Source organism: Enoplosus armatus, chromosome 1 (assembly GCF_043641665.1).
Source record: "Enoplosus armatus isolate fEnoArm2 chromosome 1, fEnoArm2.hap1, whole genome shotgun sequence".
NCBI lineage: Eukaryota > Metazoa > Chordata > Actinopteri > Centrarchiformes > Enoplosidae > Enoplosus > Enoplosus armatus.
This window is the reverse complement of record NC_092180.1, coordinates 6,498,723-6,524,423: the sequence shown is the minus strand read 5'-3', so window position 1 is coordinate 6,524,423 and position 25,701 is coordinate 6,498,723. Positions and strand designations below refer to the sequence as shown.

General features: G+C 41.1%; 1 protein-coding gene across 1 annotated transcript in view; it reads left to right on the top strand.

Annotated features, from left to right (window-relative positions):
• Positions 1–25,701, top strand: part of neo1a (neogenin 1a) — a 145,532-nt gene that overhangs the window by 54,466 nt on the left and 65,365 nt on the right. Inside the window, exon 3 of the mRNA XM_070922966.1 lies at positions 25,228–25,503. Coding sequence (XP_070779067.1) covers positions 25,228–25,503 — 276 coding nt within the window. The remainder of the gene's footprint in view (positions 1–25,227; positions 25,504–25,701) is intronic.

The window sequence follows — 25,701 nt, the reverse complement described above, 5'->3', positions numbered from 1 at the left end:
CCAGCTTTGATGAAACAGAGAGATGACACATTTTAAGGTTGCAGTCTGGTATTTAAAGACCCAATTAGATAAAAATTTGAACATTTGGAAGACCCTGGAGTTGGATTTTGGACATTACATATTTACTGGTTTCCTTGCTACAGCTGCCTCACATATCGCAGATCCAGCAGCAACAGAAAGGGGGATATGTGCTTGGTCTAATGTACAAATAATATACTAACACATGCTTTAGTCATTTTCAGCCTTCACACAACAATCTTCATACTGATGTGATGATAGACCCCGTAGTCACCATGGCAATTCTCCTGACCTTAATCAAAGATTCTTATTCAGTGTACAGTAAAGAAAAATGGAAACACAGTACAAGACTTTCTGTGTGTTTTTAAGTATTACTTTATGTGTGAAATGAGTAAACGCCAGTGTGCGTGCATATGTGTGTGCATCTTCAAGTCTCTTTAACCACAGCTGGACAGTAGACAATCCTGGCGCTTCATCAATACCTGTCACTGATGCTGCATCGACGTGTAATGCAGAGGGGACTTGTTTAGTTCCTGTGCCAAGAGGAGTTCTGCTATCAGGCAGCCTCACAGCCAGTGGGATCTGCGTGGGTCAACCATGATGGGATGTTAGATTCAATCAATTTCTACTTGAAGAGGGGAGCAGGTGAAATCTGTCGGCTATTATAGGCCCAGACACACACACACATGCACACACTGACGCACTTTTCACATGGAAATTCATAGCCGTAAAAGCTTCAACCATTGTGCACATGCATACACGCGCAAGTGTTGAACACATTAAGCTATTGCATTTATGGTTCTACTTACACACATACACACACGTGCACAACCTCTGATGTATCTCCAGCTGGCTGGCAGGTGGCCAATAAAAAGGTTAATTGCAGTGTAGAGAGAGCAGGCCATTAGGCCGCCGTCAGACCCAGGAACGATGGTGCATGCAGGGGCGGAGTGGGCGTGACCTCTCAGATGTAATGACGGAATGAGTCACGGGTGGCTGGCGTGGCGGGGAGCATATCTGACAAATACCAGGGTAATATCTGGGATTGATTGCTAGGAGACGTGCAGCTCATTCTTCTGAAGGAAACTCCACTTCCACACATCACCACCATCACCATTAACGCCACAGCGCTTTGCTCACCAGCTTCACTTCTCCTCAGGTTTCTCTTTGACGATGTGTACATATGCACAAAACATATTTGTAATCTATGTAAGATTCAGTGAGTAGGACCCAACACATGTAAACACAAACTCATGTTTTTGTGATTATGCTGCAACTCCTAGTAGGTGGAATCACAGTGAGAAATGTTTGTGTATTCTAGGTCATAGAAACCAGAGCATCCTGAACATGTAAGACATTTCCTGTGTAACTACATCACATTTAAACCACATAATGCACATATCACTTCTAAACAGCTTCATCTTCCTTTCTTACCCATCTTATTTTTGATAGGGACAGAAGCACCAACATAGAATATACACTGAATAGACCAATGTCACATATAGTGCTAATTTAACACTTGTTCCTGGATGGCTTTTATAATAATTCACATTGTCATGGGCAATATATTGATTATACTGTCAATGACTTATAGACCTAGCGATCAACTGATTATTTTTTACGTAGTCTAAATATCTAATTAGTAGAAAATAATTGATGAAATAGAAATAAAAGAACAATCGATTATGAAAACAAAATCAACACAGTCAAACGTCTAATTTCTCAGTAAAGGATGATGATTTGTGATCATTCATTCATACACACACACACACACACACACTGTAAATCATTATTAAAATAAGGTATTCTGGTTGTTAGGACATTTATTATATTATCATATTGCCCAGCTTTGAAGTCACATGGTCTGCCTTGTGTTTCCTCTTTGCTCTTGCTTTGTCATCCAGTCTGCCTCTGTGTATTTTAGCCTGTGTGTGTGTGTGCACACAGTCAGACACTGTGGAAACACAAGCAGACTAAGGAAAAAAACGAGAGGGGGGGGGGATGGAGAGTGTGGCCTAGTGGGGCCCAATCTTATGTATTCAGTTTGAGTCTCTGTAAGAGAAAAGGGAGGGGGAGAAGAATTATAGGGCAGAGAGCGAGCGAGTGGTATACAGCAGTGATAGCCAGGACACAGAGCGAGACGCGAGTAATGAGAAATCCCATCTTAACTGTCTGCTGTTCTCCCACACAGCCATCCCTCCTCCCACCGGCATGCTTTGAACTCAGCACTCCTTAAGAATTGCTTGAGGGGAGCCCCACCTCACCGCTGCTTAACAGGGAAACCCCCAAATGAGAAAATTTAGTATTCATTTTGTCCTTTCTCTCTCTCTCTCTCTCCCTCTATCTCGCGGCCTCTTTGTTTTGTTTTCTCTCTGACCTTACAATATGTAGATGAGACAGTTCTCTAATCAAATATCCAGTTTTATGTTTCAGTTTTTCTCTGTTTCTGCCCCATCTGCTCCGCTCTGTTATGCTTATGTTTCTCTCTCTCACCTATGGGCTACTGTGGTATATAAAGATAACCAAAGCCAGTTATCACTTTGCTTTGATAACATGTTTCACTGAAATCTAATTTCTCCCTCCCCACAGTAGTACAAATTATAAACTGAACACCAACACTCTCTGTGTGTCATGTGTGTCGCCTCATATTTAAGCATGCTCATCCTTTGATAGAGTCGGACACCCTTTGAAGGATTTAGGGGTGTCGGCAGATTCTTTAATCCCTTTTTTGATGTATTTTAATCTGTTTTTTTTTTGGGGGGGGGGTGCTGCACTCTCAAGGACATGACAGCTTGAAAATGTGAAAAAAGATGATTGCGTCATTATTTCATGGATAGCCCTTTGTGGGTTTGTTGAAGGCACTTTGTAGAACATACAGTCGATTAATTAAGTTGGCATCTTTACATACTGTGAATAATCAAACGTCAGCCATGTTTTGACAATATAAAATAGACGTCAGCCAAATTGCTATGGTTAGCAAGATTGTAAGTGCTTCTGTATGAGTGGCTCCTTTAGCATGACTACACATTATTACACTGGTGACTTACAGTCTGACATTAACTTTTATTAAACTTAATATCAGCCAGTCTTAGTTCTCATGACCAACTGCATTTAAAATATTTCAGGGTAAACTGGTCAGTGTGTCCCACAGAATTAGATTCAATTTGTGGTGGTGCATGCGGAAGGAGCCACACCCTCAAGTTAGCATCAGAGTTAAAGAGTAAACATTAACCTTATCCACTTGTACGAGCAGTCGATATTTCCTGGCAGCTGTCTACAGCGGGCTAACCTTGACAATCCAGCTGTATTCTAATATTAACTTCTAGCTAGGCTCCTTACATGCTTGCTAATAACTTATAACTTGGGTCTCTGAGATTGACAGCGGTGTGTTAAGAACATAGATAGACTAATTTATTAGAGTTAACTTGAATGCATCAGAGGTATTCATGATACTAACCAATCGTGAACTCCGGATTGATTCTATTTAGGAATTCAGCCAGCCGTCTTCTCTGTGGGGAAAAGCCAACAACAGTCCTTCCTCCGGTGCATGATGTTTTGATTCAGCATGTGCACGGAGATGAGGGGCTATTCACAGACGGGTCTGTTATCAATGTGTCTGAGAGAGAGAGTGAGAGAGAGAGAGAGAGAGAGAGCGGGATGAGGAGGGGCTGAGCGAATCATTGCACTGTGCGCAGCTCTACAATTAAATAATACGGTTTTACCCATTTTAAATAGTATAAAATTGTGGCGGGCCGTGTTGATATTGTGGCACGGCGCCCCAAATAAGTTGCTGTATGGGAAACACTGCAAGTTATTGAAGGCTCAGATTTTCTGCCTTAACCAGTTTTGTTTTGTGCACTTAGCCCATGTCACCTTGTGTCAGTGTACTAAACTGACCCTGATTAAAACACAAACAAGGGAAAACAAAAAAAAACGTTTATCTCAAAGGCTGCTCTGGTTCCAACTCCACACACAGATAGAGCCCAATCAGATGATGTCTAAACACACACTGAACTGAATGCATTCATCCTACATGTTCAGTGTATCTTTTCACACTACCCAAAGAAACTACCACTACCACCATTTCTCACTCTTTCTGTCTTGCTCCCTTTATCCTTTCTCTCACTTAATCAACCTCCTGTCCTTTCTTTTTACCTTCTTTACTACTTCTCTCAGCCCTCCATTTTCTCTTTATTATCCTTTCAACCCTCCACCTCTCTACTGCTACAACACACTCACTAGCATTCTCACACACACACACATTTTGCAGTTCCACAGTGGCTGCACCCAAGTCATAAAGCGCCAAAATGGCAAACAAACAGTAATAAATCTCAAAAACAACAAAAAACATCTCCCTCATTCTCAAAGGAACCCCCAGAAAGAAATACATCAACCGTGTCATTGTTTTCCTCTTAAAAATTTAATCTTTTGTTTGTGAGTGTGTGCATGTGTGTCTGGACTTTGTCCACACCAAGCTGGCTCAATTTTAAAAAACAAATCTTTTCCTGTCCTGTTTTCACTTGTCATCTACAACAAGTCGACATTTACTCACACAAAAACTGTGCTTTATATATTTATATATAACACTCTCCTCCCTTTTAATCTGAAAACTCCAGTCAATTGCTGCAGTTCGGGGTTATTATACACAGTTCCACAGTCACACTTCAGGTATATCTGATCTGTTTTTATATGTTTTTTATGTTAACACGTCCTCATGAGCATCGCAGGAATTATTGCTCGACTTGGATAACAGCTCTCACTTCTCATCAGCTGTGAAACAAATGAGTGCATTTCACTTGTTTAGTTGTCTGACAGAAACAACTACTCACAAATAAGAACAAATAAATTGCGATAATAACACACAATATAAGTGATTATGGAAAACAGGAGATGACTGATTAACCTGCTGAGACCAAGTGGAGTAACCGAGCTGTCTGGCCCACTTGTTACCAAATGGTTACCAACATTTTTGTTGTTTGTTAAAACAGGGAGTTTATGATTTTGCCGTTTCAGTGTGGACGGAGAATTTCGCCAAAATGACCCCAACATGCCACCACAGATTCTTGGTATTTCCAAATGTAAATAGCGCTTTTAGATTTACAGTATGCACCTTCAGTGTTAGCCATGTCCATGTCGGTGTGTACATTTCCAGGTGCAGGCGCTTCCCCCTTATGGCCAATTATGGGCTGCTTTGCTGCTGAGTGCCGGGGTCGTTGCCATGACGAATGGCTCTGACCCGGAAGCTGGGTCAGGGTCACAGTGGTGTTCCATTACCCTGGTTTCCATCTGTCTCTGGCACATGTGAGGAAGGATGGAAGCGACAAGATGGGAGAGGCTGCAGATAAAGCGGAGAGGAGAGACTGTTGCAGACCAGCGCTTCTACTGAGGTGTATTAATCATATGTTGACGTGAAAACATTCAGCTACCCTTCGAGCACAAGTAATGAAAAAGGAAAATAACTAAAATGCTTTAAAAAGAAAAAAGGGGAAAAAAAGGTATATTTGAGCTGTTGTCGCCAGCTGTAAAGGAGACAGAGAAACAGGACTCGCCAACGCAATGGCTGAGAAAATATGTTGTGGGAAATCTTGGCTGGGGAGGGAGCTGTAGGGAAAAATCCGTCTCTTTCTCTCTCTGGAGGACAGCGGCAAAAGAAAAGTGTCGGCAGGGAGTCTGTTGGGCTGGAGGTAGATGACAGCTTCCATTTTACGTGTATTCACTGACTGATTAGGTCCTCTGGGTAGGTGGAGAGGCTGATGGAGACAGCCCTATCTCTACTCTCCAGACACCTCAGTGCCTGGTGTGTGTTTGTGTGTGTGTGTGGGAATGTACATCCATGCGTCTAATTGTCTTTGTATGTTTCTAGAATCCCTCTACTGTAGGTGACACGTCATCTTTCAACATCAGCTTTATTCTGATTTATAAATTAAAAGTTGAGCAACAATGCAAGGTTATTTTTAGACAAGTTACCAGCTTCAACTCAAGCTGTTCGTTTTGAAGTTTTTGCCTTTGACGCAGGCTAATATTGCCCCTTTAATACTGAAACCCAGGGAGTGATATTAGATATGAAACAGGGTCACAACCCATGGCTATTAATACCAGCCTACATGTGAATATGGAATTGTTTCAGTTTCCACACAGTCTTCTTCACACTACAAGTTATTGCTAAATCACCATGGTGGACAATGTGTTGTAACTTTATAGGATTTCATTTCTTTATTTGGTGACCATATGAGAGGTTAATGTAGAAGTTGTACTCTACAATCATGTGCAATTATCTTTTCTTTTTAGATTAGTAAAATGTATGGCAGAGAGGGCCAGAATTAGCCAATGTTCACCCTGTCACACCAAAGCCAAGCAGTATCAGACCTGCGTAAAACAACGTGTTGTGAGCTGAGGGCTTGTGGGCTGCAGACCCAGGTCAGATTAACCTTGTTCACCCATTCACACAAACTACAAACACAGGTTTTTACACCATGATGTGTCATGGTGTAAAAAGGGGAGTCAGGTGTGTGCCAGGAGAGCTTTACAGGTTTCACCGGCAGCTTTATCATTAATATACCTGTTAACTGGAGGCAGACAGGAAATGGACTAATTCCCCATTAAATGAATTCTTTAACACTGTTCTATGTAGTGCAAACATACATTCAGAGTTTTATTTTGTTACTGTGTCTGTGCCAGATTATGTGCTACTACTCAAAGAGTATTTCAAAAAACTCTGAATACCTGGGGACACTACACAACACTACAATGAAGCTGCATTCAGAATTTCAAATTAAAGTGTACTGTCCAATTGAACTCAGACCCTTTTTAGCCTGTTTCTGCACGATGCTTTGGCTGGTGCAATTACTGTGTTATAATGAGAGTGATAATTGACTGCTGGCGTCAGCAGATGAAGAGAAACGGCATAATTACTTCCCCAACTTGCTCTACTCATCTGTGTTTTGGGAGCCCACTGCTCCCCATCCCGCACCTCAACTCCCCCACTACCTGAACTTCTGTTCACAACTGTACATAGTGCACCTCCCAATATGTGAGAGGCATCTGCACACCAGTGATGATTCATCACTGCTCAAGGCATACACAACCTCTGAGATTTCCCCTAAATGCGCTCATTTTCACTTCGGACCCGAAGGATAAAATCACGGCGTCAGTGAGAATGTGGCTGCTAGCGTGACATGTTAATCAGCTTGAGTGTTTTGTCTTTTATGGATGCCTTGCTACCATCTGCTCTAAACTATCTACTTGTACGTGAGTAGCATAATTTTGGGGTCTCATTTTGAATTGCCCCTCAACAGCTTCAGTTATATGTGGGATTTACTTCAAATATATGTCAAAACCTGACTGATTTCACTAAAGTGATGCAGTAAATTAAGCATTTTTTTCAAATGTGGTGTTCATCATGTTTAATAGCACATCAAAAGATGTCCCTTCCACCAATCAAGTTGAATAAACAATCAGGACTTAACATTAAGCCTGCATGGTGTAGTTAAAAAACTTAAAATACTTTACAATCAAGCCATTAGTCAGTGATTCACTGCTACACAGCCAAACCTGAGTGCTTCCAGAAGCGTTCCTATCTACAGGGCCTGGATTCTTGTTATTCACAGCCCTGAGCACAATTGCATGGTAATGATGCTTGTGTTCTGGTGTTTTGGCAGGGAACTGGAATGTAATGTTCCCTAAATGAGTAGCTCTGCATTAAAGCCAACATAAGGCTAGAACAGATGACCTGGAAGAGTAGTTTCCACTGCGGCATGCAAATCCAACCAAACAAGTTACATCTACCATTTTGACTTAATTCTGAACTTTTCATATATTTCATTTTGGGTTGGTGGGGTGGTTGGGTTTGTGTATAGGCGCTGTATTGTTCTGGAAGGACAAGGGTTGCTTAAAAGGAAAAGAGCCTACATTTTTACAGTAGCATTTGCCAATCTAGTTTTGTCACTTCTTGTATTGTTCGCTTGTAGTAGTTGAGTCTGATTAAACTAGGTCTTATTATTACACATGCAAGCCTCCATTCCCAAAGTCAGAGTGCAGAGGGGAATTCAGCAGGTGGAGCACTGTGCTCAGTGCCCTAATGTTACACCAAACAAGAGGAAAAATACTTTCCAAAATGGCTGCTTTCAGTGAATTTTCCTTCCATGCCACTCCAAGTAGCAGCTACCTCAGGTCAGCGGTAAGACAGATGGCCATCCACTTCCTAGAACCACCAGAGACAATGCCAAATAGAAGATAAAAATGATGCATGGCTGGTATTGTGTTTTGTTAAATATAGTAGGAAATAATAAATAATAAAGAGGAATTGTGTATTATCTTATTTTTGTTATTTTTAAAAACTCTACCCTAGATAATGGCAAGACATATTAAAAAATAACCCATTTTTGAGTTCTTTGTTAAAGTCAGACAGCTAATGGTGAGGAATCCTGTGGTTCCCGGGAAGAGGGAAATAGTATTCCACGGGCAAACGGTCAACCTTAGCACATGCCGCTTTTTAATTTCACAAGCCAAGGTGTATTACTCAGTCCTACCCTGAGGATATGAGGTGTATGTACTCATTATGTAGACCTCTCAGGGTGGATGTGCATGGCAAAGTTCACACTTAAGTCAAAAATAGCTGCTTTGTGCAGGGGATTCTACCACCTGGGGAGTGCCTTATTCAAAGCAGTGAAAAGTTTTTGCAGTGGACAACTTATCACTCTTGCAGTTTCTCTTAATCTGCACAAAAAAGAGAGGATGGACTGCACTTGAGAGCATTTTGTTTATCCTCCCCTCCCTCATTGACATTCACTGTCCATGTCTCCTTCCTTTGGGTTCTACAGATAGCGATACCTACGCAGTTATGGACCAGTGTGCTCATCCGCATCGCCCTTTCATCTCCCAATGCCCGTCCGAGTGAGCATGCATGAGGCAGTTTTGGGTTTTCATATTAAAATGTCCCCATGTTTCAAAGCTAAATTGTGCTTCATAGAGCTTTTGAACCCTGAAAGAGAGTTGACTCTCACAGTTTTTTTGATGGCTCCCCATGCCTCTGGGAAATCGTTTTAAATGCACCTCTGTATTCGTCAGACACTCGATGTGGGGAGAAAAAGTGAGACTGAAAGTTTTTATTCCAGATTGATATGGTCTTGCTGGTCTTGAGTTTTGATATTCAAGGCCACTTGTCTTTGAAAAGATTTTACATTTCGATATCGATGTTCTCGTGAGCCCCTTTGCCCCGAAGTCTCTCTGTTTTTGTCTGAATTTTGAAGCATTGTCACTGGTTGATGACAAGCATATCATATTTTTTTATTGGATTTCCTTTTGAAAGATGGTCGATTTTTTTCAATAAAATGTGTGATTCCAGGGTGACAGAAAGGGGATTTGATTTTGCTACTTAAGATGTAAATAAAACATGTTTGAAATGCATATTTTACTCTACTTGGCTTGTGCTGAGGGTGCAGAAATATGGTGCAACCGTGAGTGTTTCATTGCATATTCTGCACTGAAAGAACGCCTCGCCTTGGGCACAGATGGAGTTTACTGAAGAAACTAAAGTGCTCAGTTGGTGAGCATCTTCATTTCTTATGCTTCAGAGACCAACGTTATTTATGGATTGCCCTTTTTGCACCATCTGAGCAGGTTTCCCCAAACATTGAAGGTATTATAATGTCAGTGGAGAGGTGGGGCGCAAGGTGTGAGAGGTGTCGCCTCAAAAAGCATTTCTATCCGCTCCCACTCAGTTTATATCCCACGCTCTCTCTTCCAGCTGACTGGATTTCACTTTCTCCAAAATGCTCATTAATGTCTGTGGAAAAATAAGAAGAACCATAGTTCCCCATTTGCCTTAATTATGTTAGATTCATTAATATTTGTTCTTTAGTGGCAACAAAAAAGGGCTTTTATCCCGGGAGCATCCACATTTTGCTTGACAATCCTTAATGGAAAGCTAATTTTCATTTATTTTGTTGCTTTTAGCCAAAGAACAGACAGTCTGCATTCCTCACACACTGTCACTCAGAGCTAACTTGAGGGGAAAAAAGGGGTTTTGAGGGTGCAGGATGGATGGGTGGTTCTTGCCAAGTATTCCAAGTGTTGTGCAGAGTGACAGGGATGAAAATAAAAGCTGGGAATGAATGTGGCACCGTACGTGTTCTTCATCTGGAATAAAGAGGAATGTTTGGGGAGCTGTTGGAGCCTGTTCAGGCCTGCTTGAGCACAGACCTGGTCTTAATGTGCAGGGGCATTACATGTGTGAGCAAAAGCAAAGTGTGAAAAAGTGAAGAGTGTTTCGATGAGCAATTCAGCTGTGCAGATAACATAAAGAAACTAGTGTTCATGTATGTGTGGATCCTCCTTTGACTGTGCTGTCCTGAACTCTGTGTGTACACTAAGCGCCCTGGGGAGAGTGTTCAGCCTGCTCATGTCCACACAGCGCCGTCACACTTTCTGATTGGTGGTTGCAAGCTGTGGAGGTGTCAAATTCAGGGTTGTGTGTGTGTGTGTATGAGCATGCACACGCACGTGCACGACTTAAGGGAGGCGTTTGACTCACTGAGTTGAGTCTGATGAGGCTTGATTGATGATTAAAAAAAAAATAAAGGCTTGCGGTGTTCGAGCACAGGCTCCCTGCTGTTAGTGTTGATGTGTGGTATTATAGGAATTGCCTTTTGTACAACTGACTGCATCCTGCTTTAATATCCCTGAGGGGCAATTTGGCTTACAGACAGCAGCCAATAATAGTAAATACAACAGAATACAACAATTAATAAAACGGCAATACATACATACATACAACATAAACACAAGTAAAGTACACTGGTTAATGCCAACATCACTGTTGTCATTGTCACTCTTCACCAAACTCATCAGATAAAGCAGCGAAAGAAAAGAAGCCAGAAACCAGGGAACACAGTATCACATCCACAGGTAGTAATAGGCCAAATCACGGTTTGTTTAAAAAGCCAGTAGCTGATTGAATAAAATAACTCATGTCTCTGTTTGTGTCACCTCTTGGGAGATAAAACCTTTGCCTTGACAGAAGCAAATTAAACTCACCGCGTAGAAGGTGCTGGGAGTCCAGTAAGATGACCTGAGCTTCCTGTGTGGCTCTGACTTGATACAGGTGGCAAAGACCAAACCAAATGTTAGAGCTGGCTGAAAAAGCATAGAACACTTTCAACACAAACAATCAGTGTTGGCATCAAACCTACCTGTCTTCATGATGAGTTTGACAGTCGTTTGAGTACAAGACAAATAAAAGTGTGAAAAGGTGAGGACACAGCCCTGAGAAGATGAGAGTGCAGTAGATAGAGAACACTCCTCTTCCACAGGGTCTCCTCAGTCTCAGAGTGGGATGCTGTGTGCATGTATTTTTCCAAGCTGTAGAATAACTTGCGCTCCAAGGTCAGTGATAAGCATCTCCCCTATTGTTTATTCACTCACACACACACAGGCAGACGAGGCAGTACAGCACTACCACAGCATGTCTGCTATTCTACACACTGGCAACACTTTTATCCTCCCTCCACCTCACCTTTCAGCTTTCTTGCACCTCAGTGCTGCATTTTAACACTCGAGTCTCAATTCCTTTTTCATTTACAGCCAGGGAACATAAAGCAAGCTTGGATACAGCTATTGCATCCAAGCATTTGTCTTTGATGTCGGGGATATAAGCATTAAATCTTTCTTGTGCAACCTTGTGCTTAAAGGACAGAAATATACCTACCAATTTGTATCAGTGAAAAATGGATGACACAAACACAGACACCCACATTATCTTAGTTTGGGCTTTGGATGGTTCATTTCCACAATGTGCAGGCACACAAATGCCCACATATATACAATTAAGACTCATCAGAGGTTGATTTTGTTCAGAGACATTCAGCATAGCATCTGCTCCATTTGAAGGCAATGCACTACAGATGGACTGGAGTAATTGCAAATGCCACACTGTCAGACCGTCCAGGTGTTGTAGAGATCTGTCGCATCCTTTTCCATTAGGGTTGAGTGATTGATTAGGTTGCCTTCATTGTTACTTTGTCTTCCTCACTGTTGCTGATATGATCATTTCAATACCTCTGCTTTGTTTTTCCTCTGAGAGCTATTTGGAGAAAATCCGCTTCTCCACATTTACCCTCAGTAAAAATATCATATTTGCAAATTTAATTAACCACAATAAATAAACAGTTTACCAGTAGTGTGTTGGCCACTGAGGGTGTGAATGCTGCACACTGAATGATCCTCATTCAAACATGAATCTTGCCCTCCTGCAGCCTGTTCAATATGTGCGGTGTGTTTTCACAGTATTTGATGTCTGTGTTTGCTGTCGTTTGTTTAATCTGTATGATATGTGGCATCTGCGTCTTACCAGACATGGCTAATGAACTTTGAAACTGTGTTGTGTTTTATGTATACATGGAGAGATTGGTCCTCTCATCATGTCAGATCCCTTCCTGAAATGTGGCTGGCTCTGCTTCGCCTGTTATGGAGGCTCACTGGAGCGACTCAGAAAGATGTGTACATGAATTTGGAAAAGAAACTGATTTCTGATCTTTTAGCTCTTGACAGGCACAAGCAATCCGCTTTTCACTATTGATACAAATTCAAGGGTTTAAAGTTGGACGTATAATTATCCAACCAATAAGCTATAAGTGAATCTGTGCTGGCTTGTGGGGACATAATACAGCTTTTCATTCTTTCCATGTTTTTCTCTTGAATTTCAGCTCTCAGCTTCCATCTTGATCAAACTCTAACAGTCTGTCACTCAGTTGTCCAAGTCTATTTTCCATTTTCTTCATTAGACTTGAACCTGTCACCATTAAGTTGATCCCAAATTTGCATTATTTGCTCACAAAATAAATGTAATTTTTCGGTCTGGAAAATTAGTGCTAGAGATGATGTGTTGGTATGGTGGGTAGGGGGGAATGGAGGACCGCTAACTGACGTTAATTTGCCACACCATCACACCTCTCGACGAGGTAAACGATGATGAATGCCCCCGGTCATGTTGACTGACATCATCACCCTGTACTACATCTGTGTCATCAGAAACATCTGCTGCTCCCAAGCTGCCATACTCATACACATGTATACATACTCTGCCATCCATCCGGCTCTCGATAGATTCTCAGCAGCCATTCTGCCTGCCTCCGTAACCTACACTTTGAAAGACAATTCCTTCTAAGTTCAAGAATCAAGCTGATGCTTTGTGTTGCACGGTTGGCTGTCTGAGCTGCCTCATTGTGTCTGCAGTGCATTTCATTATCAACAATTCTGCAAAACCTATGCTGACAGTTTCCAAATAGCAGCTGCAGACACTTCACAATGATGTGCGTTACCAAAAAGCACGCTACATAATGTGACAATGTGTGCAAATGAGTATGTTAACAATCCTCTTTAAACACAGCTCACTTCTAATGTCACTGATGCCGGAAATATTTTTTTTTCTACCTCAGCTTCATTGGGGTATAATTTGAAGCACACACCCACACACCGTTTTAAAGATAAGTACTAAATTATGCTGGAGAATAAGTCCGCTCAGTGCTCGTATGTAGCATTTGACACATTTGCATTTAGCTTCCAAAGATCAATGCAAAAGAAGAGAGTTCTGTGAAAGACAGTGTGCTCTTTCATCATTGTGCTGCGATGATAAACTACAGGTCAGCCTTTTTTAAATAAATAGACATCCTTAATAATTCTAGTGTCGGTAAGAGAGCGTGGTTTGTTGTGGTATATTGAGGGCAGAGTTCATACTGAATGCTGCCCTGCTGAGGTCCTAGTTTTTCTTTGGACTTTGCCTGATCTACAACTTGTCTACCCCGCCTTCCAGAGTCTCTCCCTCTCTCTGTTCTCCCCTTTCTGCCCTTTACTCCATCATTTCTGCTGAGGAAGACTCTCCATTTTCTTCTAGCCCTATCCTCCATCCATCTAATTTTCCCGCTAGCTGCTCTTGCAGGGCTGGAGCATAAACAGAGCAACAGAGCCGCCGATAGCATCTACAGATGTGCCGCCAACATCCCCAGATAAGAACCAGTAGCAGCATGCCCCTCTCTAGCAAACAATAGAGCTCCCACTGAAATGTGTGGTGGGAAGACTGAGAGGAAAGGGGAGGGGTGATAGGAACGGGTGGAGACTGAATGAATGTGACTCGGAGAGTAATGCAGGGAATGAGAAAGAGACTGTGCAGTGGCAGAGCAGAGGCTGAAAAATTGGAAGGAGAGGTGGATGGTGCTGTAGGGAGGGAGGGAGTGGGACAAATGAAGGGGAGAGAGGTGACTATGAAGAGGTTATCCCCTCAGCTCATATCTATGTGTCCATCAACAGCAGGACAGGGGTGTGTTTGGCTCCTTTATCTGTATGGCCTGTTGAGCTAGTGGAGGGTGGAGGGGCCCTTCATTCCAGTGGAGGGGGGCGTTGCTCTGGGCCGTAAGGAAACAAGCACTTGATGAAAGATGTGAGGACGGGTCAGTGATAGCTGCTCTTTGTGGCACCTGTGTTGGATTTGATTGACAACTCCTTCATACACCCTTCTGACGTTGGACGCCGCTCTGTTGAGCTTCTCTCTGCATCCTCTCTTACCTCTCACCTCCCACTCCCCTCTTCTCTCTGATAAGGGAGCGAGGGAAAGGGGAGGTGAGACAGAAAGAGCAAAGGGATGTACGGTCGTAGTGCCAACACATTTATCTGCGCCCGGATAATGGGAGCAGCCACGGTCTCCCGTGGCAACGACCTCTGCAGAAGGTTAACCTCAAAATGGGCCAAGAATGAGCTCAATTCCCAGTGATAAAATAAGACACCTTAACATGATTAAGAGCGCTAATGCAATCAGTATTGTTTAAGCTACAACTCAATTACCTGTAATGAAAAAGGGATGTTTTCCCTTAGATACTGTGGGGTGTTGGCTTGGCTGGAGGTCTAACTGTGAACAGGTGAAACACACATGGGAAGCAGAAGAGTCATATAACACCCTGGAAGGAGAATAAACACTGACATGCTGACTCACAAACATGTCAAAATGTATTAGTCGATAGACAGAAAATTGACTTGCACCTATTTTCATAACTGATTAATTGTTGTATTTTTAAAGCAAAAAAGACAAACATTACCTGGTTCCATCTTCTCAAATGTGATGATTTGCTGCTTTACCTTGTTTTATGTGATTGTAAACTGAATAGGTTTTTCAATTTAAAGACATCATCTTCAGCTCTGGGAAATTGTGATTTTCAGTCTAACATTAGACCAAATGATTAATGAATGCATTAAGAGAATATTTTGTAGATTAATTGATAATGAAAATAATCATTCGTTGCAGTTTTACATCCCTTACAGTTAATTTGAAAAAAGACAAAAACAAATTATCTGCAAGGCCATGCACAGACGTCTCAAAAGCTGACAAATGACTCCTGCTGTGTGGGTGTGGTTACTGGCCGGATGGCTCGTAACGATTATTGACAGTTTTTGTCTGTGTGGAGACGAGGGGACGGTACAGAAACTCATCCTTTGTGCATTTCAGGTTTCACGGTTTTGTTTATTATAGCAGGCACATATATACGTGATTGTTGTAGTTTGAGTAAAGCTTTTTTTAGTAAATGATAATTAGCATTGAGCAATATGTGCTGTGACATGAATTCAAGTATTTCAAGTATTTGGTGTGAGTTTGGACATTGTGCAAAAGTCATGTCAAAGTCTTGAGCCTCGGACTTGGTTCAAAACTGTGACAATGGATTTTTTCCGCATTGTCCAAATCATTCCTCACACAAATGAACAGGCTGTTGTTTTGAATCAATTACAGTCTTACTACTCATGATTTAGATGGTTAACGTGTATATTAATTTGCCAATAAAATCACTGTTATGGAATTGAAACAAACATTTTTGAAAAGGAAATTCTCTCTCGTTGACGTTCCCATAGCAACTGACCCGGCCCTGTCATGTGTCCGTCTCCATCCATCACCATCCATGAGCCTCCTTGTAGTCTCTCCTCTGTCTGTTCCAGGCAATCAGGAGCTGTCAAAGTGCCAGCTGTGCCTGATGTGTCGTTTCCCATCTAGACACAATTGATTGTGTGTGATTTCATTGTAGGCTGATCTGTTGTTTTTTTTTTGTACTAACATATGCAAGAAGAAACGAAATTCAGCAATCAAACAAGCGTCTTGTCACACTAGTAAAATGCACAATGGAGCGGCAGATTACTGACATTTGTTCAGAGCAGACCTTTTACAATGGCTGTCCTCTAAAGTGCACGTTATATTGCCTATCTTCCAGAGCGTTGTTGTAAAAACAAAGCAAGAAATCGCTTCTGTAAAGAGTGAGAAATGTAGTAATCAGGCGGGGGTGACTTCTCCTCGCCGCAGTTGTACTCCAAACAGCAGCTGCGCCCTAGGGCCCATACACTGATAGTCATAAATGTTTAGAAGGGCGTTCTTTGCACAACATCTGGTCTCTACTCAGAGTGGGTTAGCAGTTAAAAATATCCCTCCCCTGGCTAAGAGCTATCAAAGATGTTAAGCCCTGCAGAGAGTTAGCTTAACATACTTAAAGGTGTCTGTTGGCTGAGGATCAATTCCTTCAATACACTACTACTGCTCGAATCGGCGTCTGTCTGCATCTTTGTTTTCAACAATGAAATGTTGTATTTATTTATTGTATACTGTATATACAGTATACATGTCTGTCTTCTGCTATCATTGTCTTCAGGTCGTCATATTGGAGATTCAACAATAGGCTGTCATTCTGGACAGCAGTTGTCTTTTTAGGGTTTTACTGTACTCTCTTCAGGCACTGACTGTTTACAAGGTCCGGATTTCTCTTTCTCCTGCACCCGAGAGCCATTTTTACAGTCCAGCAGATAAAATAAGAACCCCTGTCTGAGGTTGACTACCGTGGAACGCCACCCATCCATCTTCAGTCTGTCCTTCTGACGTGTGCACAACACAAGCATTTCTGTGTTAGGGAGTGTGTGTGCTTTTGTGGTTGCCGTTGTTCTGCACACGTATTATAGAGTTCTAAAGCGCTGATTCATCTTCAAGCCACAGCCTTTGCACTGATTAACTGTTCATTGTATGTTTCAATCTGCCAAAAGGGTTATTAGCGTAAGCAGTTCTACTTTCAGCTCAGTTGTAAACTGGTGTTATATGTTTATGTTAACAGACACATGAAAACTGAACATATTTGATAAATGAGATTTAAACAGTTTTTATGGTTGTAGCAATCACTCCCAGTCACCCCTCTTTGCTGGTGAAAAAGACAAACATGTTGTGATGACACAGCCAGACGGTGCATTTCATCATTTCCACAGTATGTCAGGCTTGTCAGGGTTCATACATGATGAAGTGCCTCAGTGACTTCTTTATTAGATTCCAACCCACAGTCATTAATTAATCCTGTTTTCATTCTTGTCAATCATGGGAGACCTCCCACCTGTCACCCCCGACAGGATGAAGGTTGCTGTTACCTTTTTTTATACAGTGGAACGAGTGAAGAACATCAGCAAACATCTTTCTAAAACTGACAGGACCCTCAAAGTTTCAGTTTCCTCACTTCTCTTGACTTTGTTTGCTATGAAAGCAGTAAACTCTGTTTTCCTTTCCTCCGAGTTGATTGTACAGATTTTAACTTGCAAGTTTATGTGTATTTTTAGATGAACACCCACAGTCTTTCTCAAAAATTGGTGGTTATACGTCTATTATATCTTTCCCTATCAGGCCATACAAACTTTGTAATTAAACATTGAGGTTTTCTTTGTAAAATACTTGAATTGGCCCCATTTTTGACCACATCCCATATTCGTATTAAACCAAAAGAAGCAAGAGCAAACTCCCTCTTGGCATAGGATATGAAGAATTCATGCTGTGGTTTTCATGTAACATGCACAGCCACTTAAGCACATCACTAAAGCACCACCCCTCAAAGCTAAATTCACAATGATCTTGACTGCATTAGAGAGATGGAATTATCTTTTTTTTCTGTGTACCATAAACCCTTAAGTGCCTTTATTAAGAGTGATAACAGAGGGGGTGAACAGAGTTGTCTTTGGAGGGAATGCGTTTGAGTGGGTTTTGCAATACAATGCAATTAAAGTTTGAAAACAGATGCAGCAAAGCAGAAATATAAGCACTTGTCTCAGAGCAGACATCCGTTTTTTTTATGCAACTGATTGCCTTTTACTGCCCATCAAATTCCATGGTGTTGCCTGCGCTTGTGCACACATATTTGCATGCACATGCAGAGTGCATTAATGTACTAATAATCACACATAACCAATGCTTTACCAATGGGAGGTTTATTTTCTCGCATGAAGCCCTGTGGGCATTTTGGTCCAACAGTGCTTTCTCAGAAACCCAGAAGTAATCGGCCCACTGGCTTTTTAATCCAGTCTTAAAAGTAAACCCTGAAATTGGATGAATAACACTAAAATAAGTTAAATGTCTTTTTGCAGCTTTAATCTGACACAAAAAATCACAAGAAAAACATCACATGAGATCCTTACAACTTGTACAGGAAAAAGTGTCATTCTAACAATGTTTGTAGGTGAGATTTTCTGTATTTTGAAATTACACTGATGTAGTAATTCATAACGTACACCTGCACCGGCTAACACAATCCAATACAATAGCCCAACAATAACCTTTACTGCAGTAGAGTTTATAATATTCAGGCTTTGTTGACAGCCAGAGAGGCGCTGATGTAACTGTGTGGTTGTTGTATTTGACTTGAACATTCAATATTTGAACATCCCTCATTTGCACCCAAGGGGTACAGAATGTAAGACAATAATGCATTCAAATACATCACCAACATCTCCAATAACCACATGAAGCTTTACAAAGGTTACAAGGCTGGACTTATTGCAGTTGTGACTGTATTAGATTGGGCTGCTGTACCTAATGAACTGGTAACTCAGTGATAGCTTCATAACTTTCAAGTGTTTCCCTTTGTTTTTGACTGAGTCTGTTTGAATTGTTTATTTAAAATCCTCTAAAAGTACAAAATGTCAATAAGGCGTGAATACTTTACGGTTTTACTGTAAGAAGTGTGTAGGCTGAATAGCATGATGTTCTTTAATGAAGGAAGACCTGAGAAATATTCTCCCCTGAAGCTCTGAAACCTTCAATTGGGGAATTAATTATCACTTACGCTGCAGCTGGCCTGAAAGGGAGCATGAACAGAAAAGAGGCACTGAACTGAATAAAGCAAAGTACATATTGTACAGAGGGGCTTTACAGCAGGGAAATACATTTAGACCTTACCTAAGCACACACTTCTCAAAGCCAGTACTTCTTATAGACGTTATTGTCTTTTTTTGGACTACTTGATTACCCTGCCACTCCCCCATTTGCCCTGAGTCTCAGATTGTCATTGCCATTGATTAGATGTCTTCACACTCTGGATTTGCATCTATCACCTTGCTGACTGAAATTGGTCTTTTTTGGTTCAGCAAACTTGATTTGGCTCTGTCTGGTTTCTTGAAATTCATAAATGCACCAGCAATGTGATTGTGGTTGTTCTGTCTTCGCGTGCATGGGTTGCAAAACCGTAATAGATGTGTTGATAAGGGAGGACAATGTTGCAGGGAAAGATGGAGCCAGCGAAGGTGTCATTATTGTGCTTAAAAGGAAAACTGTCCTCCTTTTTTGAATGGTCATACACCAGTAAATATCAATTTGTTACAGTCAGTGCTTTTTAGGAATTATTCTGACATGAATGGCTTTAATTTACTTTTTTAGTGTACCCACTTTCCTTCAGCCTGACTTGTGTACTTCAATTTCAGGTATTGATTTCCTGCATTTCCCAGAATGGCTTTCACCATCCTCCAGAGAATGGGCGTGAACTTGTTGAATTCAGAGAGAAGAGAAAGAGTGAGAAATAGTGGAAATAATGGTGTGATAAGAATGAGAGAGAGTCGTGGCTGTGTTACCTTCTGGAAATTGGGATCTTTTGCGATGTATTTCTTCCCTCTGATTGTTCATGATTGCAAAATGTAAAATCTGGAGAGGAGATCTTGCTCTTTGACTCTGTAAGGGACTGATACTAAAACCAAACATTTACTGTCAAGCTCCACTGTAGATGTGCTGGAAAGTTCTTAAAATGATGTCGCAATGCAAGATAAATCTCCAATAGCTCATCTTTACCGGCCTTTATATTTAAGTTCATCTGTATTTCGAATAATAAACTGTATCTTAAGCGCCTATCATGTTTCCCCCTCATTTTTCCCTTTGCCAGCAGGGGGGCACAGCTGGAAAACATCCCATGGTTTAGCCAGTATCCCATAATCCCTGTAGGCATGACTCGTCCAGTATAGGCACGATGTTTTGCTTTGTTTCCATCTCTCTTACTGAAATTGAGTCTTTTGACCGCCTTAGCCTAGCATAAAGTTTGGTGTTTTTGCAGATCCTGTAAATGTTAACTGCCAAATTCATAGCTCAAATAAGACTGCTGTTGTGCAACACAGTTTTTAAGTGGGCATCTTGGCTTTTTCATCAGTTGCCAGCATAAAGATTTTGTGCATCTGAAGGATAACCATAAAGACTATTACTTGAGCACCAGGGCTCCAGAATTTAATTTATTATCCTTCCTCTTTGTGAATATAGTCATTGTATCAGAGATAAATGTAAACTGATTTGAACTCTTAAGTTATTCATAGATTTTATCATCATGCCTCTGAATCATAATCTAGTCAGAGTTGTTAGAAGTACATGTAACAATACACATTTACATAAATTGCATTAATAAATTAAACTGTTTAGGGAAAATATTCCAGTGTTATTGGCCCTCATTAGTGAAATAGGGTGATTTCTATAGGAAGTAAAGAAGTAAAGCTTAGATTATGATTCAGATGACTAGTTAGATCTTTTAGGTATCCTTTGGTATAACAGTTACTGTGAGCATGCTCAGATGCATTAACTGTACACACTGTTTTGATTGCTTGTTTTTTAATACATTTTGTTTTACATTCCAAATTCACAGTGGAAAATGGGTCATTTCATGTTACCAGTCCAAACATAGCACTTTGTCGGGCCAGAGACATATATGGAGGTATAAGCTCTCCGAGCAGCTCCAAAATGAAAGCCAGTTTCAGTTTTTTTCCTTAATTACTTAAAATGACTCTGCTTGAAAATATGTAACATAGAGCACTGTTGTATTTTTGATCCAAGGTGAAAGGCAGCCATTCTGCCTTCAGTTACTAATTCAGTTGAATCTAGAGGGAGATCCTTAAAGCCTTCTGCATATTCCATTAAGCTTCTCATTGTTATTCTATACCTGATTTTAATTAAGAATAGTAGGAACCCAACTGTGTGATTTAAGTGTATGTCTGTGTATGTGCATGCATGTGTATGTGCATGCGTAGTTGCACTCGGTTTTTGCTCTGAGGCGGGGTAGACAGTCGTTACGCCTGTTCGTAGCTCTCTGCAGCACAATTATTTTCTGCTAATCTCCATCCGATGATGGACACATTCATTCATTAGCATTCATATGATTATAAGCTCTGCTGGCAAAGCCAAGCATTTGATGTAGGGTTTGGTGAATCTAACTTACGACTCTTCACAAAGGAGGCATTTGTTGCCACCATTTGGTTAACCGCTTTATTTCCTAGGAAAATGTTGTTTGGAGGCACAATAAAATCAGCACATTTTGCTCTATATTCTTTATGAAATGAGCAAAAAGACTGCTTTCCATTAGCATAAAAACTCTCCATTCTTGTGATTCAGCCAGAGAGACATTATTGCTCTCTTGGAATCATTTGGCCTTATCACACTCTGGTAATAAGTGTTGAGATTGGCAGTACAGCACTTCTGTTCAATAGATGGTGCTGAGCAAGGGTGTGGAAAATGAAGCCCCCACCCAGTCGATTTAAATGGAGAATTGTGATTAATTGGAATCGATAGTGTTAGCATCTACACTCGCCACTTCCCATCTGCAGTACCCTGCCTTGACCCACACTTAATGTTCTTATGTACACTGTAGCTCGTCCACATGCATGAGCACACACACACACACACACACACACACACACACACACACACACACACACACACACACACACACACACACATACATCGAGACATCATAACATGAAGCGTCCACTTCACGAACACTGGCTGTTACAAAATGGCATGGCTACGTCTTAAGTCATGCCTGTCTGAGTTAGGATCCCCACATGCACCCACTTACACACAAACGCACACACCCTTAAGACAAAGCAAACTGATGAACTCAGCCTTGAGAGATGTGATGAGGCTGGTGGAACAAAGGATAAGTCGATTGAGAACTGGAAGCACAGCAGAGTCACTGCAGACTGAGTCAGGAAGCACTCACAGCAATGTGGACTGAAGATGCCTCTCCTCTCTGCAAAGGTTCAGTCTTTGTGGAACCATAATTTCTTGTCATGTCTGCAGATGACTTTCAGGACACTCTCCTGTGTCCTCTTTGGGCCAAATGTCAAGTCTCAAGCTGTTGCACAATGTCTCGCGTATATCTCAAGCTATTAGACCTGGGGCGCATTAGCTCAGAGCATCGTCTTCAACCTCATCTTTTGAAATGTCATTTCTCCATGGGTCGAAGGATTTCTGTTCCTGTGTAGAGAGCCCCGTCCGTTAAAACCAGCCCATGCCTCTAGTTTGTCTTTATCAGACTGGTACAGTCAGGCAATGAGCCACGACAGCTCTGTTGTCTGATCTTTGCTTGGAGTGTTTATTGCGCTTTGTGGATACATGAAGATTCAAGTGTTGAATTTTTCAGTATCTTGAGTGCAGTGTAAGCTAATGTTATTTGTGTCATGTAAGATGAGACAAACATATCAGCTTGTGTGTATGTTGAACAGATATTGGCCTTTTATTTGATATTCAATATAAGCCACCCCATATTGTCCACTCTGAGAATTCAGTTAAGTTTATTAATGTGTCATTTCTTAGCACAAACACCATATAAAGCCAAGCAAAAAAAAAAAAAAGAACTACTAGAGACACAAAAATACACAGTTATGCACTCACTGTAGTAACATCAAACACATTGGTTAATACAGCACAATACCTAACAGATGAAATAATGTCCATTTTATTAATATCATCAAGATAATGATATTGATAAGTATAACGAAAGAAAATAGACCATCTTCACGCATATATGAGCTTACAGTTTATATTGTAAAAGAACATGCCATTCGTATTCAGTGAATTCATTATTACAGTAAACACCACCATCATGTATCTACCATTATATCCTCCTGATTACAGCTACAATACCTGCAATACAATTCTTTTTTTTAAACATACAATCTTTCTTTCTTGATAAATGAAATCCTCATTGAAAGCGAGAAATATATGCCAGAATTTCCCCCAACGTTGGATAGACTGATTACTCACCCTGCACTACATCTGCTAATCATAAAAAGAGTATTTGATTCAGTGTAGAGCTTCAGTGACTCTAATCTAAATGATTCAGCTGAGACTTTTCTTCCTCACCCTGGCGTGATTATACAGTAGGTGATTGGCAGCTTTGATACAAAAATATCAGTGCTGGAATCAGCTAAGTCCATATTAGCTGAACTATTGTGCTGAGATATACTCAGAGAAGCTGTGCACGTTGGCCCGGGCTAGAGGAGAGTCTGTAGCTGTTGGTGCCTTATCTTTAAGTGTGATTTACCCCGGAGCCACTCTTGGCAGGGGATTTGAAGAGCTGTCTGTAGGTGAGATGGGGCAGAGACGCCAAATCGTCACTCAGCAAGTCTTCGGCATCGCTTCCTGCATGAGAGTGCAGCTGCAGCAGGGCAAACTTAAATTCATAAATAGATAAACACACACTGAAACAAGCCTCTTTCTTTCATCCATAGTCACACATATTTCTATCCATTCATTTCTTTCTCACACACACATTACCAAGGAGACAACCACAATCAGCCCAAAAACTCAAGAGGCCCTCCATGGTAATAACACAGCATGATAGTCTTTTTATTGTGGATAGAGTGGCCTTCTTACTTTTTAAAAACAACTCTTCCTTCTTCACTAATAAACCCAAGAATACCATTTGCAGTTTACACATTGTAAGTTCTTTTTAATTGATGCCATTGTATGCGATTGTTACGAACGTGGCCCGCGAGTGTTGGTTTCACATCAATGGCTTCAAACGCAGGAAATAATTATTTTGCATTGAGATAAAAGTCGGGGTACAGCAGCACAAACAGCCTGTGGATCCAGCCTTTTTTAATTAGTGCTGCGTGTCTCCTGCTCTGTGTGGCAAATTAACATCCACCATCGAGGATAAGTGATTGTGCTACACAACTGTACGTGGGTGGTTGTGTGCTTGCATGAGAGTTTGTGTGTGCAAGAGATCGGGGGTGGGTGGGGGTTACATTTTTTTCCCTCCACGCTTGAGAATCTGTCCTGAATATGGATTGCAAGATGTCAAGTCCAGCATGCTGTTATGTTCTTCCGCTCTGAAATTAGACCAAAGATGCATCTTGTCATAGCTTAACACATTTATGATAACTTCCCTAGCTGCTGTGTTAAAGTGTCTGTTTGTTTTTCCAATCCGGCTCAGTAAAAGTATGACTTACTTCCAAATGTTTAGAAAATACATATAGTTGAAAGTTTAATAAGTTAAATTGAATAACAGATTCCCTTCCTGCAATTAGTCTGAAAGGGGTGGATTTTTACAAAAGCAATAATAATTTTCAAATTCAGCTACTTTTATAATGTTTTCATTAACCACCACCCCCCCCGAAAACTTGGTTTTAAAATCTCAAGTATTTAACATTAAATGTTTATGACTAAATAAGAAACAACAAAACTAAAAATAAAATCTTTAAGTATTATTTATCAAGCTAATCTGCTTCATCAGGACTGTGTGGGATTTTATTGACAGTGACCAAACAATTCACTAACATCATCAAATTTTGATTCAGATGTTGCCCAAATCTGATTGGTGCACGGAAGTATGTGCCTACTTCAAACAAGTCAGAAAAGCACAGAGAAGAAAAAACAACAGAAATCTGAAGTCAAATAACCAACACTGTTCAAATGAAATAGTATCTTGTAGAATCCCATCGCTCTAAGACGTTGATGAGAAAACATGTTTTCAGGGCCTTTCAATGTTTGTGTATGTAGGAACATTTGAATTCTCGTTGTTTGTGACTTTTTATTTCTAACCACCTGAAATGTTACAGAAACATTTGTCATTCTGTTGACGTTGGAAGTGAGTCCTTGTCTTACATTCTTGTCTTGTCGTTGTCTTTCAGGGATGCCCAGGTTTGCCAGCCAGCCATCGCCGACCACTGTTTATCTAGGGAGCAGCCAGGTGATGGCATGCGAGGTCAACTCAGATCTGGTGCCCTTCACCCGGTGGGAGAAAGACCGCCAGCCGCTGGAGCTGAGCACCAGGCTGGTCCAGCTTCCCGGCGGAGCCCTGGTGATCAGCAACGCCTCGGAGGCCGACGCTGGCCTTTACCGCTGTCTGGTGGAAAATGTGGGGTCATCCAAGTCCAGCGACGAGGCCCAGCTCCAGATACTGCCAGGTAAGTTGAGGAAATTGACAAAAGGTTTTGTCAAACAACAGCTGAAATGTTGTCCAGTAAGAATCAGTGAGCTTTTATTGTAGATGTAGGATTACAATTATACTTACTAATTTCAGTCACAAACATATGATGCTTGCTGGAATGATTTCAGATTTGTCGGGCACTATATTGCCGTTGTTATCTAATAGTGAAAGTATT